The sequence below is a fragment of a genome, unplaced genomic scaffold (genome assembly GCF_019419815.1).
Source record: "Pyrus x bretschneideri cultivar Hongxiangsu unplaced genomic scaffold, Pyrus_bretschneideri_v1 Contig16, whole genome shotgun sequence".
NCBI lineage: Eukaryota > Viridiplantae > Streptophyta > Magnoliopsida > Rosales > Rosaceae > Pyrus > Pyrus x bretschneideri.
The window spans coordinates 2,820,722-2,835,000 of record NW_025999457.1 but is presented as its reverse complement, the minus strand read 5'-3'; the positions used below and the strand labels follow the sequence as shown (position 1 = coordinate 2,835,000).

Here is a 14,279-nt window from a genome sequence, read left to right as displayed (position 1 = left end):
AGAGGATGGAAAGAGCAAGCTCCATTCTGGGATCTTTGAGGTTGACTATGGAGACGATGGAGCTGGATTCAGGAAGCCATTGTTGGAACTCGGAAGGAGTTAAGGAAGATGAAAACGTAACGACGAAGATCGGAGATGCTGGATCGCCGGAAAATGGGCTGCAATTTCCAATCGGAACAAAGAAACGGGGACTTCGTGGTATGGGTTGCAAATGGATCTCAGCCCATTTGTTAAACAACTTTTGTTTGGGCCTAAATAAGCCTACAAACCTAACCGGATGAACCGTTCGAACCGCCCGAACCAAACTAAATTAAATCGGTTGATTTTTTTTTTTATATACAACAATATTTTACATTATAGGGTTTGAATTAAATTGAGTAGAAATGTCACTAACTATATTAGTAGTGAAAAATTTGATTTTGGAAGTAGTTGTCTATTTCAGAGTGGATTTACCAGATGCCAAATGTAATTTATATAAATTTTCTCCTGTATTTACTAATCTGCAAGAAATTGAAAAAATAATTTTTCGTTTAAAATACCTAAAAATTAGGAAGCATATCAAGTAGGGGGCCATTTGATCTGGTTCTCTTTTCTTACTTTTCATATTTCTAAGTTATTTCATTCCTTGTCATTCAGTACTACGGTCTGGTGGTATTCCTCTTTACTTGGAAGTGAGAGGTCTTAGGTTCGAATCTCGTGGATGGCGAATCGAATTCCATACCAAATTAGGTTACCCATTGTGTTTAGTTGAACTCCCCCTCTCCTTAGTGTAAAAATTTATCGATGTCCTCAAAAAGTTATTTCATTCCTTTATTTTCTCATTTAAGATAAGTAAACATTGAATTAAGAGTTATATGGATCCAATATTGCAAATCATGTTTATGAACGAGTCTTGGTAGGAGTCACAACTTAATCATGAGTGAAATCGTCACATGTGTAGTTCCAATGTTTTCATGCATAAGCTCACCGAAGGGTCTATTTCGTTTTCTCGGTTGGTCCAACTAGGTATGAAAGTACTCCGAAGGTAAAGTAAGGCTCAAGGAATACATCGTGTTCACAACATTATAACAATAATCAGGAAATACAATGGAGGTGTTTAGGTGAGAGCCTTGTGGTGCAGTGAACATCAATTTTGGTCATGAGGACTAGAGGCAATGTTGACCAACTTCTTATGTCGAGTTTCAGGGGATAAAAATCAAGTTTGCAAGGGGCAAAATAGAGCAAACTATGAATCTAAGGGAGTGAGGTGGCGATTTTTGAGTTACAAGGAGTAAAATGAGATTAAAATCGAAGGTGTAGATAAAAATAAGCTCATTTGTTTACTTTCTTGGTTTAATCATGTAATTTAAAGATTATTTGGTTATTATCCAAATTTCCAAATAAATGTTGGAAGGCAAACAAACTAGTCGAGAGGTAATATTGCAGAAGTGCCGATTCACTTGGAAGAATGGAACATGAACATATAGGATAAATAGACGGGAATGGCATGAATTAGATTTTTTGAGGAACATATCGAGAGAGAATTGGTTAAACAATGTGTGGTTGTTAAACAAGGATCATCATTATGCATTGTCTTTGTGAATCGTGCTGAGAACAAGTCAATCCTATCAAGTTTCTGTACACAGAAGGGTACTTGAATCATGCTCTTGATGATTCAATATGTCATCAAATGGTTTGGATTACAATTGTTTATGAAGAAATTGGGATTCCACCATAAAATCAATTGGCTATATAGAGAGTAGCCTAACTACTTATTAGTTCATGCAAGGTTCTTCCTCCCATCAACGTATGACTCATTCTCAACACGCCCCTTTACGTGTGACGAATTTTCAAATCTAACACGTGGATAACACAACGGGATGACATTGAGCGCATGTGACCGTTTGACTTCATACGTGGAACAACTTGCTCTAATACTATGAAGAAATTAAGGTTCCACCATAAAACTAATTGACTATATATGGAGTAGTTCAACTACTTATAAGTCCATGAAAAGTTCTTTCTTCCATCAATATAGGACTCATTCTCAACATACTAGGTATGGTACAGATTTCGTACCAAAATCTAAAACCCTTATCAATTGCATCTGACTGGGAACAAATTTGGTGAGCCATTGAGTCAAGGCTACACTAAATTAGAGAGTTTTCGACCCTTTCCCTGACATAATGATAATCAACTTCTAAGTGCTTGGTTCTTTAACATTTGTTCAAAAGTGCTTTGTTCTTGAGTGGAAAACTAGATGGGATGCTAAGACAATGGAGGACACATTATCACACCAAATCTGTGGTCTTAAAAGATTCAAATGTACGTCCTTGAACAACGAACGTAACCAAGACAACTCAGCAGCAGTGTACGCACACTGCCTATATTCAGCTTCGGTGCTAAGCCTGGAAACCGTTTTCTGTTTCTTCGAACTCCACAATATTAAGTTTTTACCCAAGTATACACAGAAGCCTCCAGTTGAATGGCGTGTGTCTAGGTTTCCTGCACGATCTGCACCGGAGAAAGCAGTCAATTGTACACTTCCAGGTCTATAAACAAGACCCTATAAATAGGTAGCCTACAAATAACGTAGGATCCTTTTAACTGTCATCCAATGCGTGTTGTTGGCGAATGCATGAATTGACACACTTGGTTCACAACATAAGAAAGATCAGGTCTCGTAATGGTCAAATAATGTAGGGCACCTACAACACTTCGGTATAATTCAGGATTAGTATATGATTCATCCCCAAAAGCACTCTGTTTTTGTCCAGAAGAAACTGGAGTCGAGATTGGCTTGGCATTGGTAAATTTAGTACGTTCCAGCAAGTCCAGGACATTTGGACTGTGTGAGATGCATTTGATCACCATAGCAAGTTCCTTCAACACCTAGGAAGTAGTTGAGAGGAACCAAGTCCTTCATGGAAAATAAAGTGCCCAATCTCTTTATCAACCGAGCCATTTGATAAGTGTTGTTTCCTATGAGCAATATAGCATCCACATAGATTAGTAAGATAAGATATACTCCTCTTTGATTAAACACAAACAAAGAATAATCACACTCAGATTCTTAAAATCCCAATTGAAGCAAGAAATCAGAAAATCTCTAAAACCAAGCTCTCGACACTTGTTTTAACCCACATAAACTGCGCTCCAACTTGCAAACATGGTGTAGGTACTCTTGTCAATGAAACCCGCTGGTTGTTTCATATAAACTTCCTCAGTGAGATAACCATGTAAGAAAGCATTCTGGACGTCCAACTGTCTTACATGCCCCTTCTTTGACACTGCCAAACTAAGAACAAGCCAAATGGCACAGGACTAAAAGTCTCATTGCAACCAATCCCTGGTTTTTGATGAAAACCATTGGCCATAAACCCACCTTTTGTCTCCCGATCGAACCATCTTGCGTTTCGCAAGTGAATTGAGTTCGAGCTAGATTGCTTGATTTTAGGTTGACCAACTAAACATGGTTCATTGTCATCGCTTAGCATGATATAAGTAGCTACTGTGTTCGAAGACTAGAAACTGGAAGGCTAATTGTTACTTTCTGGGGATTTTAGTGTTTGTTTAAAGCTGATTTGTTGTTTTTTTTAATATGTTTCAGTGTTAGAGAAAGCTGATTGAGGGACCATGGCAACAATAAGAATAGAGTGCCCTGTTTTGGAGCCAAGCTCCGGTAATTCTTATCATCTTTACTTGCTACTACTCCATAATTAGTCTGGTAGTATTATCATGAAATCCAATTTTATTTATTGTGTTTTGGTGATCTTATTCCATTTTTATGTTAATGTAATCTCTCATAAAGCTAACTCCACATCTTAGTCTCTCTTTTGGTTTTGGTACTCTCATTCTCTAAAGCTCTGTTAGTTGAGTTGTGAAATAAGTTTGGGGCTTTTACATAAACTGCAGTCTTAATAAATTTTGTTGTTACAGATCACAGAGAAGTTGATAGCATATGAGTTCTTAGTTGAAGTTGCAGAAGGGTTGCAGTGAATTTGTTGAGATTTTTGTATGGTTAATAATGACTGCAAACCTGTTGAAAATCTACATCTCCCAGGTATTTATTTGATCATATCATTGCTGTCATCAACTCTAAATACCTTAATAGTAGAACCTGAGTTAACATTATTCTTATGAAATTTGTGTGTTTGATTTTTGGGTGCAGCTGATGATCAGATTCAAATGATTGAGATGATTAAGCTCTTGGAAACAAGGGGTTCAAACAATTTTCAATGATATTACAATTTGTTTCCTCACCCAAAAAAAAAAAAATGATATTACAATTTGAATCCTAGAACACCATTAAGTAGCGTCAGCTGTATGAACCCTACAACGACAACCAAGTCTTTACACATCACAATCCAAGTGTAGAAAATTCACAAATGACTAAGCAAGTAGAGGAAAACTTCCAGAAGTGTCTAAAAGTAGTTTTCTTCTTTATTTGCAAAGCAGATATGTCGAAACAGGAACAAATAGATGAAGATAAGAGCAATGAGGGAAAACATTCAACAAGGGACAAGACAAAAATGCTAGAATGAAGTAACTTAAAATTGCCATAAATTACAAAGCAAAGTAGGGTATAACACTAAAGAGTTACAGAACAATCATTAGACGTACACCTACAATAAAAGGAAAGAAAAATACCAGACGATCTTTCAAATAGTTGTCACATATCCAATGCAAGTAGAATTAGAAGCTCACGGCCTACAGGTTCATCTCCATGCACATTTCCAATGTACTGCGGCACCCAGCATATTCATCAAAAAATGCTCAAACTATCACTTGAAATTGCATGAACGAGTAACAATCGATTTACATTCTGGGGAATGGAAAAGGAACAAAAGAAAGTTTTCAAGAAGCACACAGAATACAAAAGTACTACACTGTCAATGTATGCAAACACTAAATAAATTGAAATCCGGGTAGTATGCAAAACTTTTTCGACAAAAAGTGAAATCCATGACCTCAGTTTTCAACAGTAAACGGGAAATATGGCAGGTGGAAAATGAAAGACTAACAATAAATCAAAATATTAATAATATATTACTAGTTGCAGTGGAATTCAGAAACAATGAACTTTTTAAGGAAGAAGAAGAGGGAAATGAAAATATCCAATTGCACGTGATTTTTTGGCGTGTACTTATAAATTATAATCTTTGTCATATTACAGCTTCTCAGTTTCATCATAAGTTTCTTGTGGTCATAAGTAGCTCGTAGCAGTTTCCTTTATTTCTTTCCATACAAGATCATAGAAAAAGTAACAAAAAAATGGTGACTAAAACTGCCCTCAAGACACATACAATTGATAGAGTCTGTCCTTTCTGAGGGACAAGTAACATAATTGAACTAGCGGAATGAATAAAACTTTTCTAAAGAGTGCAGATGGATATTCTCCAATACCAGAATCAACTCAATTCGGTGGTAAACAATTATTGCACCTTTCTGGATTCAAGGGTGCAATAAGCTAGAAGCTATATCGCACTTTTTTAACTTCCACTAATAAGCAATCAATGTAATTAAATTTCTGACCCTTATTCAGCGTTATTGTTGCAAAAAGATTTCAGGTACTGGTGATTTGACGCATTATTACACAGCTCTATGGTTAATTTCAGTTTCAAGCAGCTGCAAGGACTAATTTGTTTTCTGCTAATCTTGAAGGAATCAAAGCAGGTTCCTGTTCTTTTGAATCATAACTTTTTCTGGGTTATGGAACAAATATAATTTCTACGTTATTATTATTTACAGAAGGGAAGGGGGGACGCTAACGCATTTTCCTTCAAAAATCCTGCCAAGTTCCAAAAAATTGATTGTATATAGGAAGGATTAAAATGCCAGGATTCAAAAGTTTTTACCAAATGGCAGCTTCAGGCTCTTCCACCCCGGGCGTAGCAGAAATTGCTACTACCCACTACAAGCAATAATACATCAAACATTACCAACTTCATAAGATGTGAGTCAAGATGTTATTATAATAAATAAAACTAAAGCGATCAAAAACAAAGAGGAAACTTCAGTGAAACGATTACCAGCAGAACCCTATTCACACTCTTCCCAAAACTGATAATCCATTTGAAAAATCCCTCAACAGGAGAATAAAAAGAATAAATCAGCATAATCATCATGAGATGCCTAAACAAAAATCCTACAATTAAACTCCTGTATTTATCCAGCTAAAACTACTACTAACAAATACAATTGTTTTATTTCTACTAACAAGTGGTAAAATTATAATCTGGCAAATGTTAAAAATGCACAAGCCCAAGTAATCACCTGTAAGCCGTAGAAATGTTACTGCATCTTTGGCCGAACGCCTTAATGGCCTGTCCCAGGTCAGAGTTAGTCATGTACCCTTGAGCTACATCAACCTTGTGTCACCATTTTTTTCACATTTTTAGTAAACACATAATTATATCAAATTAGACTATATAATTCTTGTTGAGCTACTAAGCTTCAACTTTAGTGATAAATACCGCGTCTGAGACTCCTTATCTTCAAACAATTGCCTGCCGGAACCAGCGCGAGGACCAAATTCGAAACCTATCAACATTTAATTTACAATTAGCTAAATTCTTAATGCTTAAAGATTTAGTTTCCTTTCCTAGTAGCGCTAATCCACCTAAAATGTAAAGAATTTAAGGAAGCAATAGGCATGATAATCCATCTGATCATAATTAACTACCGTTTGGTACCTGAAATATCAAAGGAAAATTTTTCAATTTACTTCATGTTCTTGTAATCTCAGTTTTTCAACTCCCAAAGAACTAAATGCACACACATGAATATAGAATCCATACAAATATGTATGTGTGTGTGTGTGTGTGTGTGTACATGACAGATGAGGAGATGGGGACCTGGAGGTGTCTAACGTTGATCTTCAAAAAAGACTTCTTTTCCCGGTGTTGAGGGAAAAGATTGAAGAAATTTGGGATGGAGAGCACGGAATCATTTTCATTAAGAAGTGCTTACACAACAAAAAGGTTCTTCTTGTACTTGATGATGTGGATCACATAAACCAACTACAAGTACTAGCTGGAAAGGAAGATTGGTTTGGCATGGGAAGCAGAATTATCATTACAACTAGAAATGAACGTCTGCTAGTCGAGCATGGCATAACATTATATCATAATGTTGAGGTGTTAAATGATGATGAAGCTCTTGCACTGTTTAGCCTGCATGCCTTTAAGAAAAATATGCCCGAGGATGGGTTTTTGGAACTGTCCGAGTGTTTCATTAAATATGCTGGAGGCCTTCCATTAGCTCTTAAAACTTTTGGGTCGGCATTGTTTAAGAGAGGGCTAGATTTTTGGAATAGTAAACGGGATAATCTGTCAAAAATTCCTAATACAGAAATTATTCATAAACTTAAAATAAGTTATGATGAACTAGAAGAGATGGAGAAGAGCATTTTTCTTGACGTTGCATATCTCCACAAAGGGAAGTACAGAATGGAAGTAATTGAAATACTAGATATTTCTTTTGGAATTTCTAGTAGTACTATGATAGATGTACTAATTGAGAGATCTCTCCTCTATCACGATTGCAACAAATATATATGGATGCATGACTTGATACAAGATATGGCACGTGAAATTGTTCGTCAAGAGTCTAAAGAGCCTGGTCAGCGCAGTAGGTTGTGGCTTTACGATGACATCGATCAGATATTTAGGAAGAATAAGGTAAGAAGTTAAATACCAAGTTTGGAAGAAGATATTGATTTCTTTTGACATTATATTAGACTTGAATGTGAAATTAATTTGTCCTTTTTTTCTTAATTGTTAGGGAACGGCAGCAATTGAAGCCATATCCTTACGCTTGTCCAACGTAGAAGAGGTGCCCCAGTGGAATTGCGAAGCCTTCTCTAAGATGGAGAGACTGAGGTTTTTGGAATTCAATAATTTGATCTTTTCTTCAGGCCCCAAATCTCTTCCATGTTCCTTGAGAATTATAAATTGGAGTTGGTATCCTTCTAATTTTCTTCCAACAAGCTTTCACCCGCACTTTCTTGGTAAACTTGAGATGCGTAATAGCAATCTTGTTCGTTTTTTGGGGGGAAAAGTGGTAAGAGTGGTTATGAACAAAAGATAATATTGGTTACTCACTAGTCAATACTCACATTTTGAGTTTGTCCAATGATATTTTAACACATTATTTTAAAAAATAATAGACATGTTATTTAATTTTTCTTGAGTTTTAAAAACAAGGAACCCTTGACATTTTTTTATTGTACAATCCCAAAGGTTCCAAATTTATTCCATATTCATTGAGAATAAATGCTATTTAATTTACAAAATAATCATATATTTATTTATTTATTATTTTGAATAAACTTTAAGGTTGTGGAAACTAAGTATATGATCTGAACCTTATCGGTGGTGTTGTACAGGACTTGCCCAACTTGAAACATATCGATCTTAGCAACTCCAATAAATTGAAGAGTACCCTAGATTTCAATGGTCTTCCGAATCTTGAGGAGTTGTATCTTTCCGCTTGTATGAATTTAGTTGAGATACATCCATCTATTGCAGTCCTCAAAAGACTTAAAGTTTTGCACCTTTGTGACTGTGAAAGCATTAAGAGCCTCCCAAGTAAGGTTGAAATGGATTCTCTTGTAGATTTCAATCTTGGTGGCTGCTCAAATGTGAAAACGATTCCAGAATTTGGGGAGCAGATGAAGAATTTATCGTCGCTCACGTTAGACAACACTGCGATCGAGAAAATACCTTCATCAATTGGACATGTGGTTGACCTTTGGCGTTTTAGTCTACGGGAATGCAAAAATCTCTTGTACCTTCCAAGGGCTATTTGTAATTTGAAGTCTCTTAAATGGCTCGATGTGGGTAGATGCTCAAAGATTGACAAACTTCCAGAAGACATGGATCACTTATCTTGGCTTATAGTGGGACCCACTATGACAAAGCCGTTTGTGGGTATGAAAAATCTCAAAGTTCTAATATTTGAAGCCACTACCAATTGTTTAGAATTCATGGCCATTCGAAACGATTTAAGGCCAATAGGAATTCATGCCTTGAATATATGCATCACGTGGCTTTCACGTGGAGCTAAACAGCCAATCAACTAGCTTGAGTCAAAGTTAGCCCAAGATCCTGTCCGGATTTTTTGTAAATTCCATCCGTTTATTGTATGTATGCGATCAGATTTTGTCAGGTAATATTTATGTTTAATTTTAAATAAAAATTATTTAAAATAATTTATGACCACACGATATACAATAAATAAACATGATTTACGAATCCTAAATCCTCACAAAAAAATCCAATCCGAATTCAAAGTTAGCGGCCTAAATAAGGGGTGTGATATCCACACACCCCTTTTAACTTCTCACAAACTTCTTATTAATTTCTGTTTTTAGATATTTTTCAATTCATTCAATCCAACAGTTAAAAATAAAAAAATATATGTGACAAGTAAAAATAATGTGTGAATAGCACATCCCACTAAATAATCTTGGCTGCTTGATGCCTTGAACAAGTCAATCACGCGGCTTTAGAGCAACTCCAGCCCGCACACCTTGGACTGGCACCAAGTGAAGAAAATGGACTGGCACCACATTTTTCTGCTCCAGCCCGCACATTTGACTGGCACCCAGCCCGTGCCAGTCTGTTGCCCAGCCCAAAATGGACAGACCCAGAAGCCGGCCTGTTTGATGGCGCGTGCAACACACGCGGCTGCCCAGGCGAGTAGCCGACAAGAAGACAGGCGCTGGGGCCCGCGTGCAGACCCACTTGCGGTCGCCCGGGTGAAGGAAACGTGGCCTCGTCAGAGCCGTTGGATTTCCAACGGCTAGTTTTTTAGGCCGTTGGATTTCCAACGGTAAAAAAAATTTAAATTTCAATTTTAAATTGGACCGTCCGATCACAGATCAACGGTCCACGTTTATTTCACCAAAAATTAAAAAAAAAAAAAAAAAAGGCCCAACGGTCAGAAATTTGACCGTTGGCCACGTGGCGTAATGAGTGCTGTTGGATTTGATTATTTTTCAAATCCAACGGTCCCGATTAATTACAACATTAAAATTTATTAAAAAATAATAAAAAAATGTCAAAAATTTTTAAAAAAATACAGAAAAATTTTAAAAAATACATTTTTTTTTTCTATAAATACCTAACCCTCATCTTCCACCTTACACCACATTTCAATATTTTCTACACTTTCTACACTTTCTACATTTGAATATTTTGTACACTTTGAGAGAAAAAAATGACTTCGTGGAAGCTCAGTGAAGATGTTACGTTGTGTGAATGTTGGGTTCGCACTACTCATGACCCGATTACGGGTAATGAGATGGATAAGCGAGAAATGTGGAGTAAAATTACGAAATCGTTCAACGATGTACATGGAAAAGATGTACATGGAAAAGATGCCAGATCTAGTCAAGGTCTTCAAGGTCGTTGGAAAAAACTCAACGCATCCTTTACTTGTTGGAAAAACGCCCTCTCTCATGCTTCTGGTAATTTGCGTAGTGGGACAAGTTTAGCGGATGAGGTAACAATATTTTTATTTATTTATATGCATTCCACCCACATCAATATTTTAATTTATTTAATTTCTTATGTAATTTTTATGTAATATGCATTCCAAATACTTATGTAATTTTTATGCATTCCACAATTCTTATTTAATTTCTTATGTAATTTTTATGTAATATGCATTCCAAATATTTATGTAATTTTTATGTAATTTTTATGCATTCCACAATTCTTATTTAATTTCTTATGTAATTTTTATGTAATATGCATTCCAAATACTTATGTAATTTTTATGTAATTTTTATATAATTTTTATGCATTCCACAATTCTTATGTAATTTTTATGTAATTTTTATAGACACTACAAGCACAAGCATTCTACAATGCAAAGAACCATAACAAATCATTCAACAAATGGGAATGTTGGCAAATTGTCAAAGATTGCCCTAGATACAAAATTGTGGCAACCGGTCCAGAAGTTGTCATGCACGGTATGGGTCTACACAATTCGCCAGAAGCAGACACAGCCGAACAAGAAGCCAACACATTTGAAGACACGGAAGGGATGCCTGAACAAGTGCCAGAGACCCAACCGACTCGTCAGTCCCTCAGGCCTCAAGGTAAAAAGGCATCAAAGAAAAAAGGTAGTTCTTCCAAAAATGACTACACTAAATATATGGAGGAACTTACTCGTCAAGGTGAAATGAACATGGCATGGGAAAAGGCTAGAGATGAGGAAAAAGTTGCTGCTGTGGCAGCAATTATTGCAGCTACTGAGGCTCGTGATGCGGCGGCTGAGAGACAAAGAGAAATAGTTAATCGAGAGAACGAGATGATTAGAGAAGCACTTCATCGAGAGAATGAGATGCTTAGAGAAGAAAGGATGGCTCAAACAGATCGTGACACTATGAACAAGTCTCTAGTAGGACTGTCTCCGAATTCAAAATATTTTTGGACATCAGAAAAAAGAGATGTCGTGCGAAGGAGGCGTGCAAGAGATGCCGAAACAAGTCAAGGGGGTTCCAGCTACAGAAATCCTAGCAACCAAGATCCTAGCACCACATATCCTAACTCCACAGACTTTATTTAATTTCTTATGTAATTTCTTATTTATTTTTAGAACTTTATTTAATTTCTTATGTAATTTCTTATTTATTTTTAGAACTTTATTTAATTTCTTATGTAATTTCTTATTTATTTTTAGAACTTTATTTAATTTCTTATGTAATTTCTTATTTATTTTTAGAACTTTATTTAATTTCTTATGTAATTTCTTATTTATTTTTAGAACTTTATTTAATTTCTTATGTAATTTCTTATTTATTTTTAGAACTTTATTTAATTTGTTATGTAATTTCTTATTTACTTTTAGAACTTTATTTAATTTAAAATTAAAATTACATAACCTCACCATTTAAACTTAAAAAAAAACCATTTAAACTTAAAACACCAAATAAAATTACATAAAACACCATTTAAACTTAAAACACCATTTAAACTTAAAATTACATAACCTCACCATTTAAACTTAAAAAAAAAAAAAGCAAACACACTAAATAAGATTACTTAAAAAAACAATACACTTTATTCTTCAACCACAAGCCTTATTTTAATTATCTTCGCCTTCGTGCAAGCTCCACTGATGCTCAATCAAGTCATTCTGGCGGGATATGTGCCAGTATGGCTCTTGCAATGAAGTGTATCGTTGAACGATCAATTCATTGTAACGTCCATCCCGTTCCAACGGCTCGTGTTGCACGGGATCTTCGGTCCGGTCATGAGCATAGTAGATTTGTGTTCTTGAGTTGTTCATCGGATCCGGCTCGTATTCATCGACGGCATCATAATCATACTCGTCTTCAACAATCATGTTGTGGAGAATAATACACGTCATCATGATGGATCGAAGAGCCTCGACATCAAACATTCTAGCTGCAGCCCTGACAATGGCCCAACGAGCTTGCAGGATACCAAAACAACGCTCGACATCCTTCCTACACCCTTCTTGACACTTTGCGAAGTGTTTCTCTTTTTCACTCTGCGGGTGTGGCACTGTTTTGACAAATGTTGACCACCTTGGGTAAATACCATCTGCAAGGTAGTATGGTCCCTCGTATTTAGTACCATTAACCCAATATGTGCATCTCGGCCCACGCCCTTGTAGCAGTTCGTCAAACACTGGAGATTGGGCAAGGACATTTAGGTCATTCTGAGCTCCTGGAACACCAAAAAAAGCATGCCAAATCCATGTATCAAAAGAAGCCACCGCTTCCAGAATGATGCTTTTGGCTCCTTTTCTGTCGCCATAAGCTCCTTGCCACGCACTTGGACAGTTTTTCCATGTCCAGTGCATGCAGTCGATGCTTCCAATCATGCCAGGGAAGCCTCGCATCTCAGCCTTCCTAAGAAGCCTTCGCATGTCCCTTGGCGTGGGTTGCCGAAGGTACTCATTGGTGTAGAGGGCTTCAATTGCAGAGCAAAACCGCATCAGGGACTCCAGAACTGTTGTTTTTCCCATCCTTGCGATCTCATCCACTTGATCTGCAGATGCTCCATATGCAAGCATTCGCAAGGCAGCCGTAATTTTTTGCTCAGGAAGAAGACCTAGAACATGAAAAGCATCCTCTTTTTGCACAAAATATGGATCATGGTTGCAAACATCACTCATGATTTTAGCGAACAAACTTCGTTGCATTCTAAAACGACGTCTAAAAACATGATCAGGGTAAACGCTGTTGGGAATAAAATAATCTTCCAAGAGATCTTTACCTCGTCTTTCCCTTCTTCTATCGATGTTTGCCGCACGTCCGGGTTTGGCTATCTGACCCATAGCTTGCATGATACGGCGGGAATGTGAGGCCCTCCGCCTTCTATGGTGATCATCGTCATCCTCCTCCATTGCGAAGGCCTCATCTCCACCTCCACCTTGGTCAAGATTGACCAATTCTTCCTGTTGTGCCAACAACCTTTTCTGCTGCTCTTGCAACTGTTTATACGCTCTCCTTGAAGAAGACATTGTAAGAACTCAAGATTTGAAAATGATAAAGAAGAATTCTGAGCTAAAAAAATGGATTGAGTTTAGTGTGAGGATGGATGTAGGGATGTAGGGTTTATATGGACAAAAAAAAAGAAGATGAGGTTCTGGACAATGCCACGTGGCACTACGTGATTGGTTGAAAATCTTAGCGGAAATCTATTCAAAAAATAGTACGTTCGGATAATGACACGTGGCGTGACGAGATTGGTTAAAAATCTTATCGAAATCTTGCCTAAATTATTGTAAACAGGAAGTGACACGTGGGTTGTCGGGATTGGTTGAAAATCTTAGCGGAAATCTATTCAAAAAATAGTACGTTCGGATAATGACACGTGGCGTGACGAGATTGGTTAAAAATCATATCCGAAATTAAAACTATTTTTTTTTTTTATTTTATAAAAAAATTATTTAATATTTTAAATGGACTGGGCGCCAGCGCATTTTGTAGGGGTGGAGATCGTTTGTGCCAGCGCATTTTTAGACTAGGTGCCAGCACATTTTTTTTTGGGGTGGAGATGCTTTGGCCTATTACTGTTCATTGAGTCTGTTACTGTTCAATTAAGTGGATAAATGGGCTGGGTGCTGGCGCAAAGTGGATAGGGGTGGAGTTGCTCTTAACAGCCAACTAATGAGCTTGAGTCAAAACAAACGGCCCAATCGGAATGTGGCAGAGCCACTAAATTCAACAGTAAGCTTGATAAAAAATTGAAAGTTAATTAAAAATAAGACAATCTGTTATCTTCTTCCCTTTAGCTTTTTCTCTTGAACGA

General features: G+C 36.7%; 1 protein-coding gene and 1 long non-coding RNA gene across 3 annotated transcripts; one reads left to right on the top strand and one right to left on the bottom strand.

Moving 5' to 3' along the window:
- Positions 1-2,507: 2,507 nt before the first annotated feature.
- On the bottom strand, positions 2,508-6,794 carry LOC125475735. 2 transcript variants are annotated; one of them, XR_007257148.1, is made up of 3 exons: positions 6,012-6,794; positions 5,838-5,893; positions 2,508-2,961 (listed from the first exon to the last, which is right to left on the bottom strand). It is a non-coding gene; the product is annotated as an uncharacterized LOC125475735 (long non-coding RNA). The 2 variants fall into 2 exon arrangements; XR_007257147.1 differs by having other exon boundaries at positions 5,838-6,794.
- Positions 6,795-6,848: 54 nt separating this feature from the next.
- Positions 6,849-9,064, top strand: LOC125475831 (disease resistance protein Roq1-like). Its single transcript, XM_048581201.1, has 3 exons — positions 6,849-7,661; positions 7,765-8,043; positions 8,369-9,064. Exons 1-3 carry the CDS (start codon positions 7,038-7,040, stop codon positions 9,062-9,064), a joined length of 1,599 nt encoding a protein of 532 aa, XP_048437158.1. The 5' UTR covers positions 6,849-7,037.
- The last annotated feature ends 5,215 nt before the right edge of the window (positions 9,065-14,279 follow it).

Coding starts and splice junctions, on each gene's coding strand:
- LOC125475831 (XM_048581201.1), top strand. CDS start 7,038: ATGGGAAGCAGAATTATCATTACAACTAGAAATGAACGTCTGCTAGTC. Junction 7,662..7,764: donor AGATATTTAGGAAGAATAAG/GTAAGAAGTTAA, acceptor CTTAATTGTTAG/GGAACGGCAGCAATTGAAGC. Junction 8,044..8,368: donor GTTTTTTGGGGGGAAAAGTG/GTAAGAGTGGTT, acceptor GGTGTTGTACAG/GACTTGCCCAACTTGAAACA.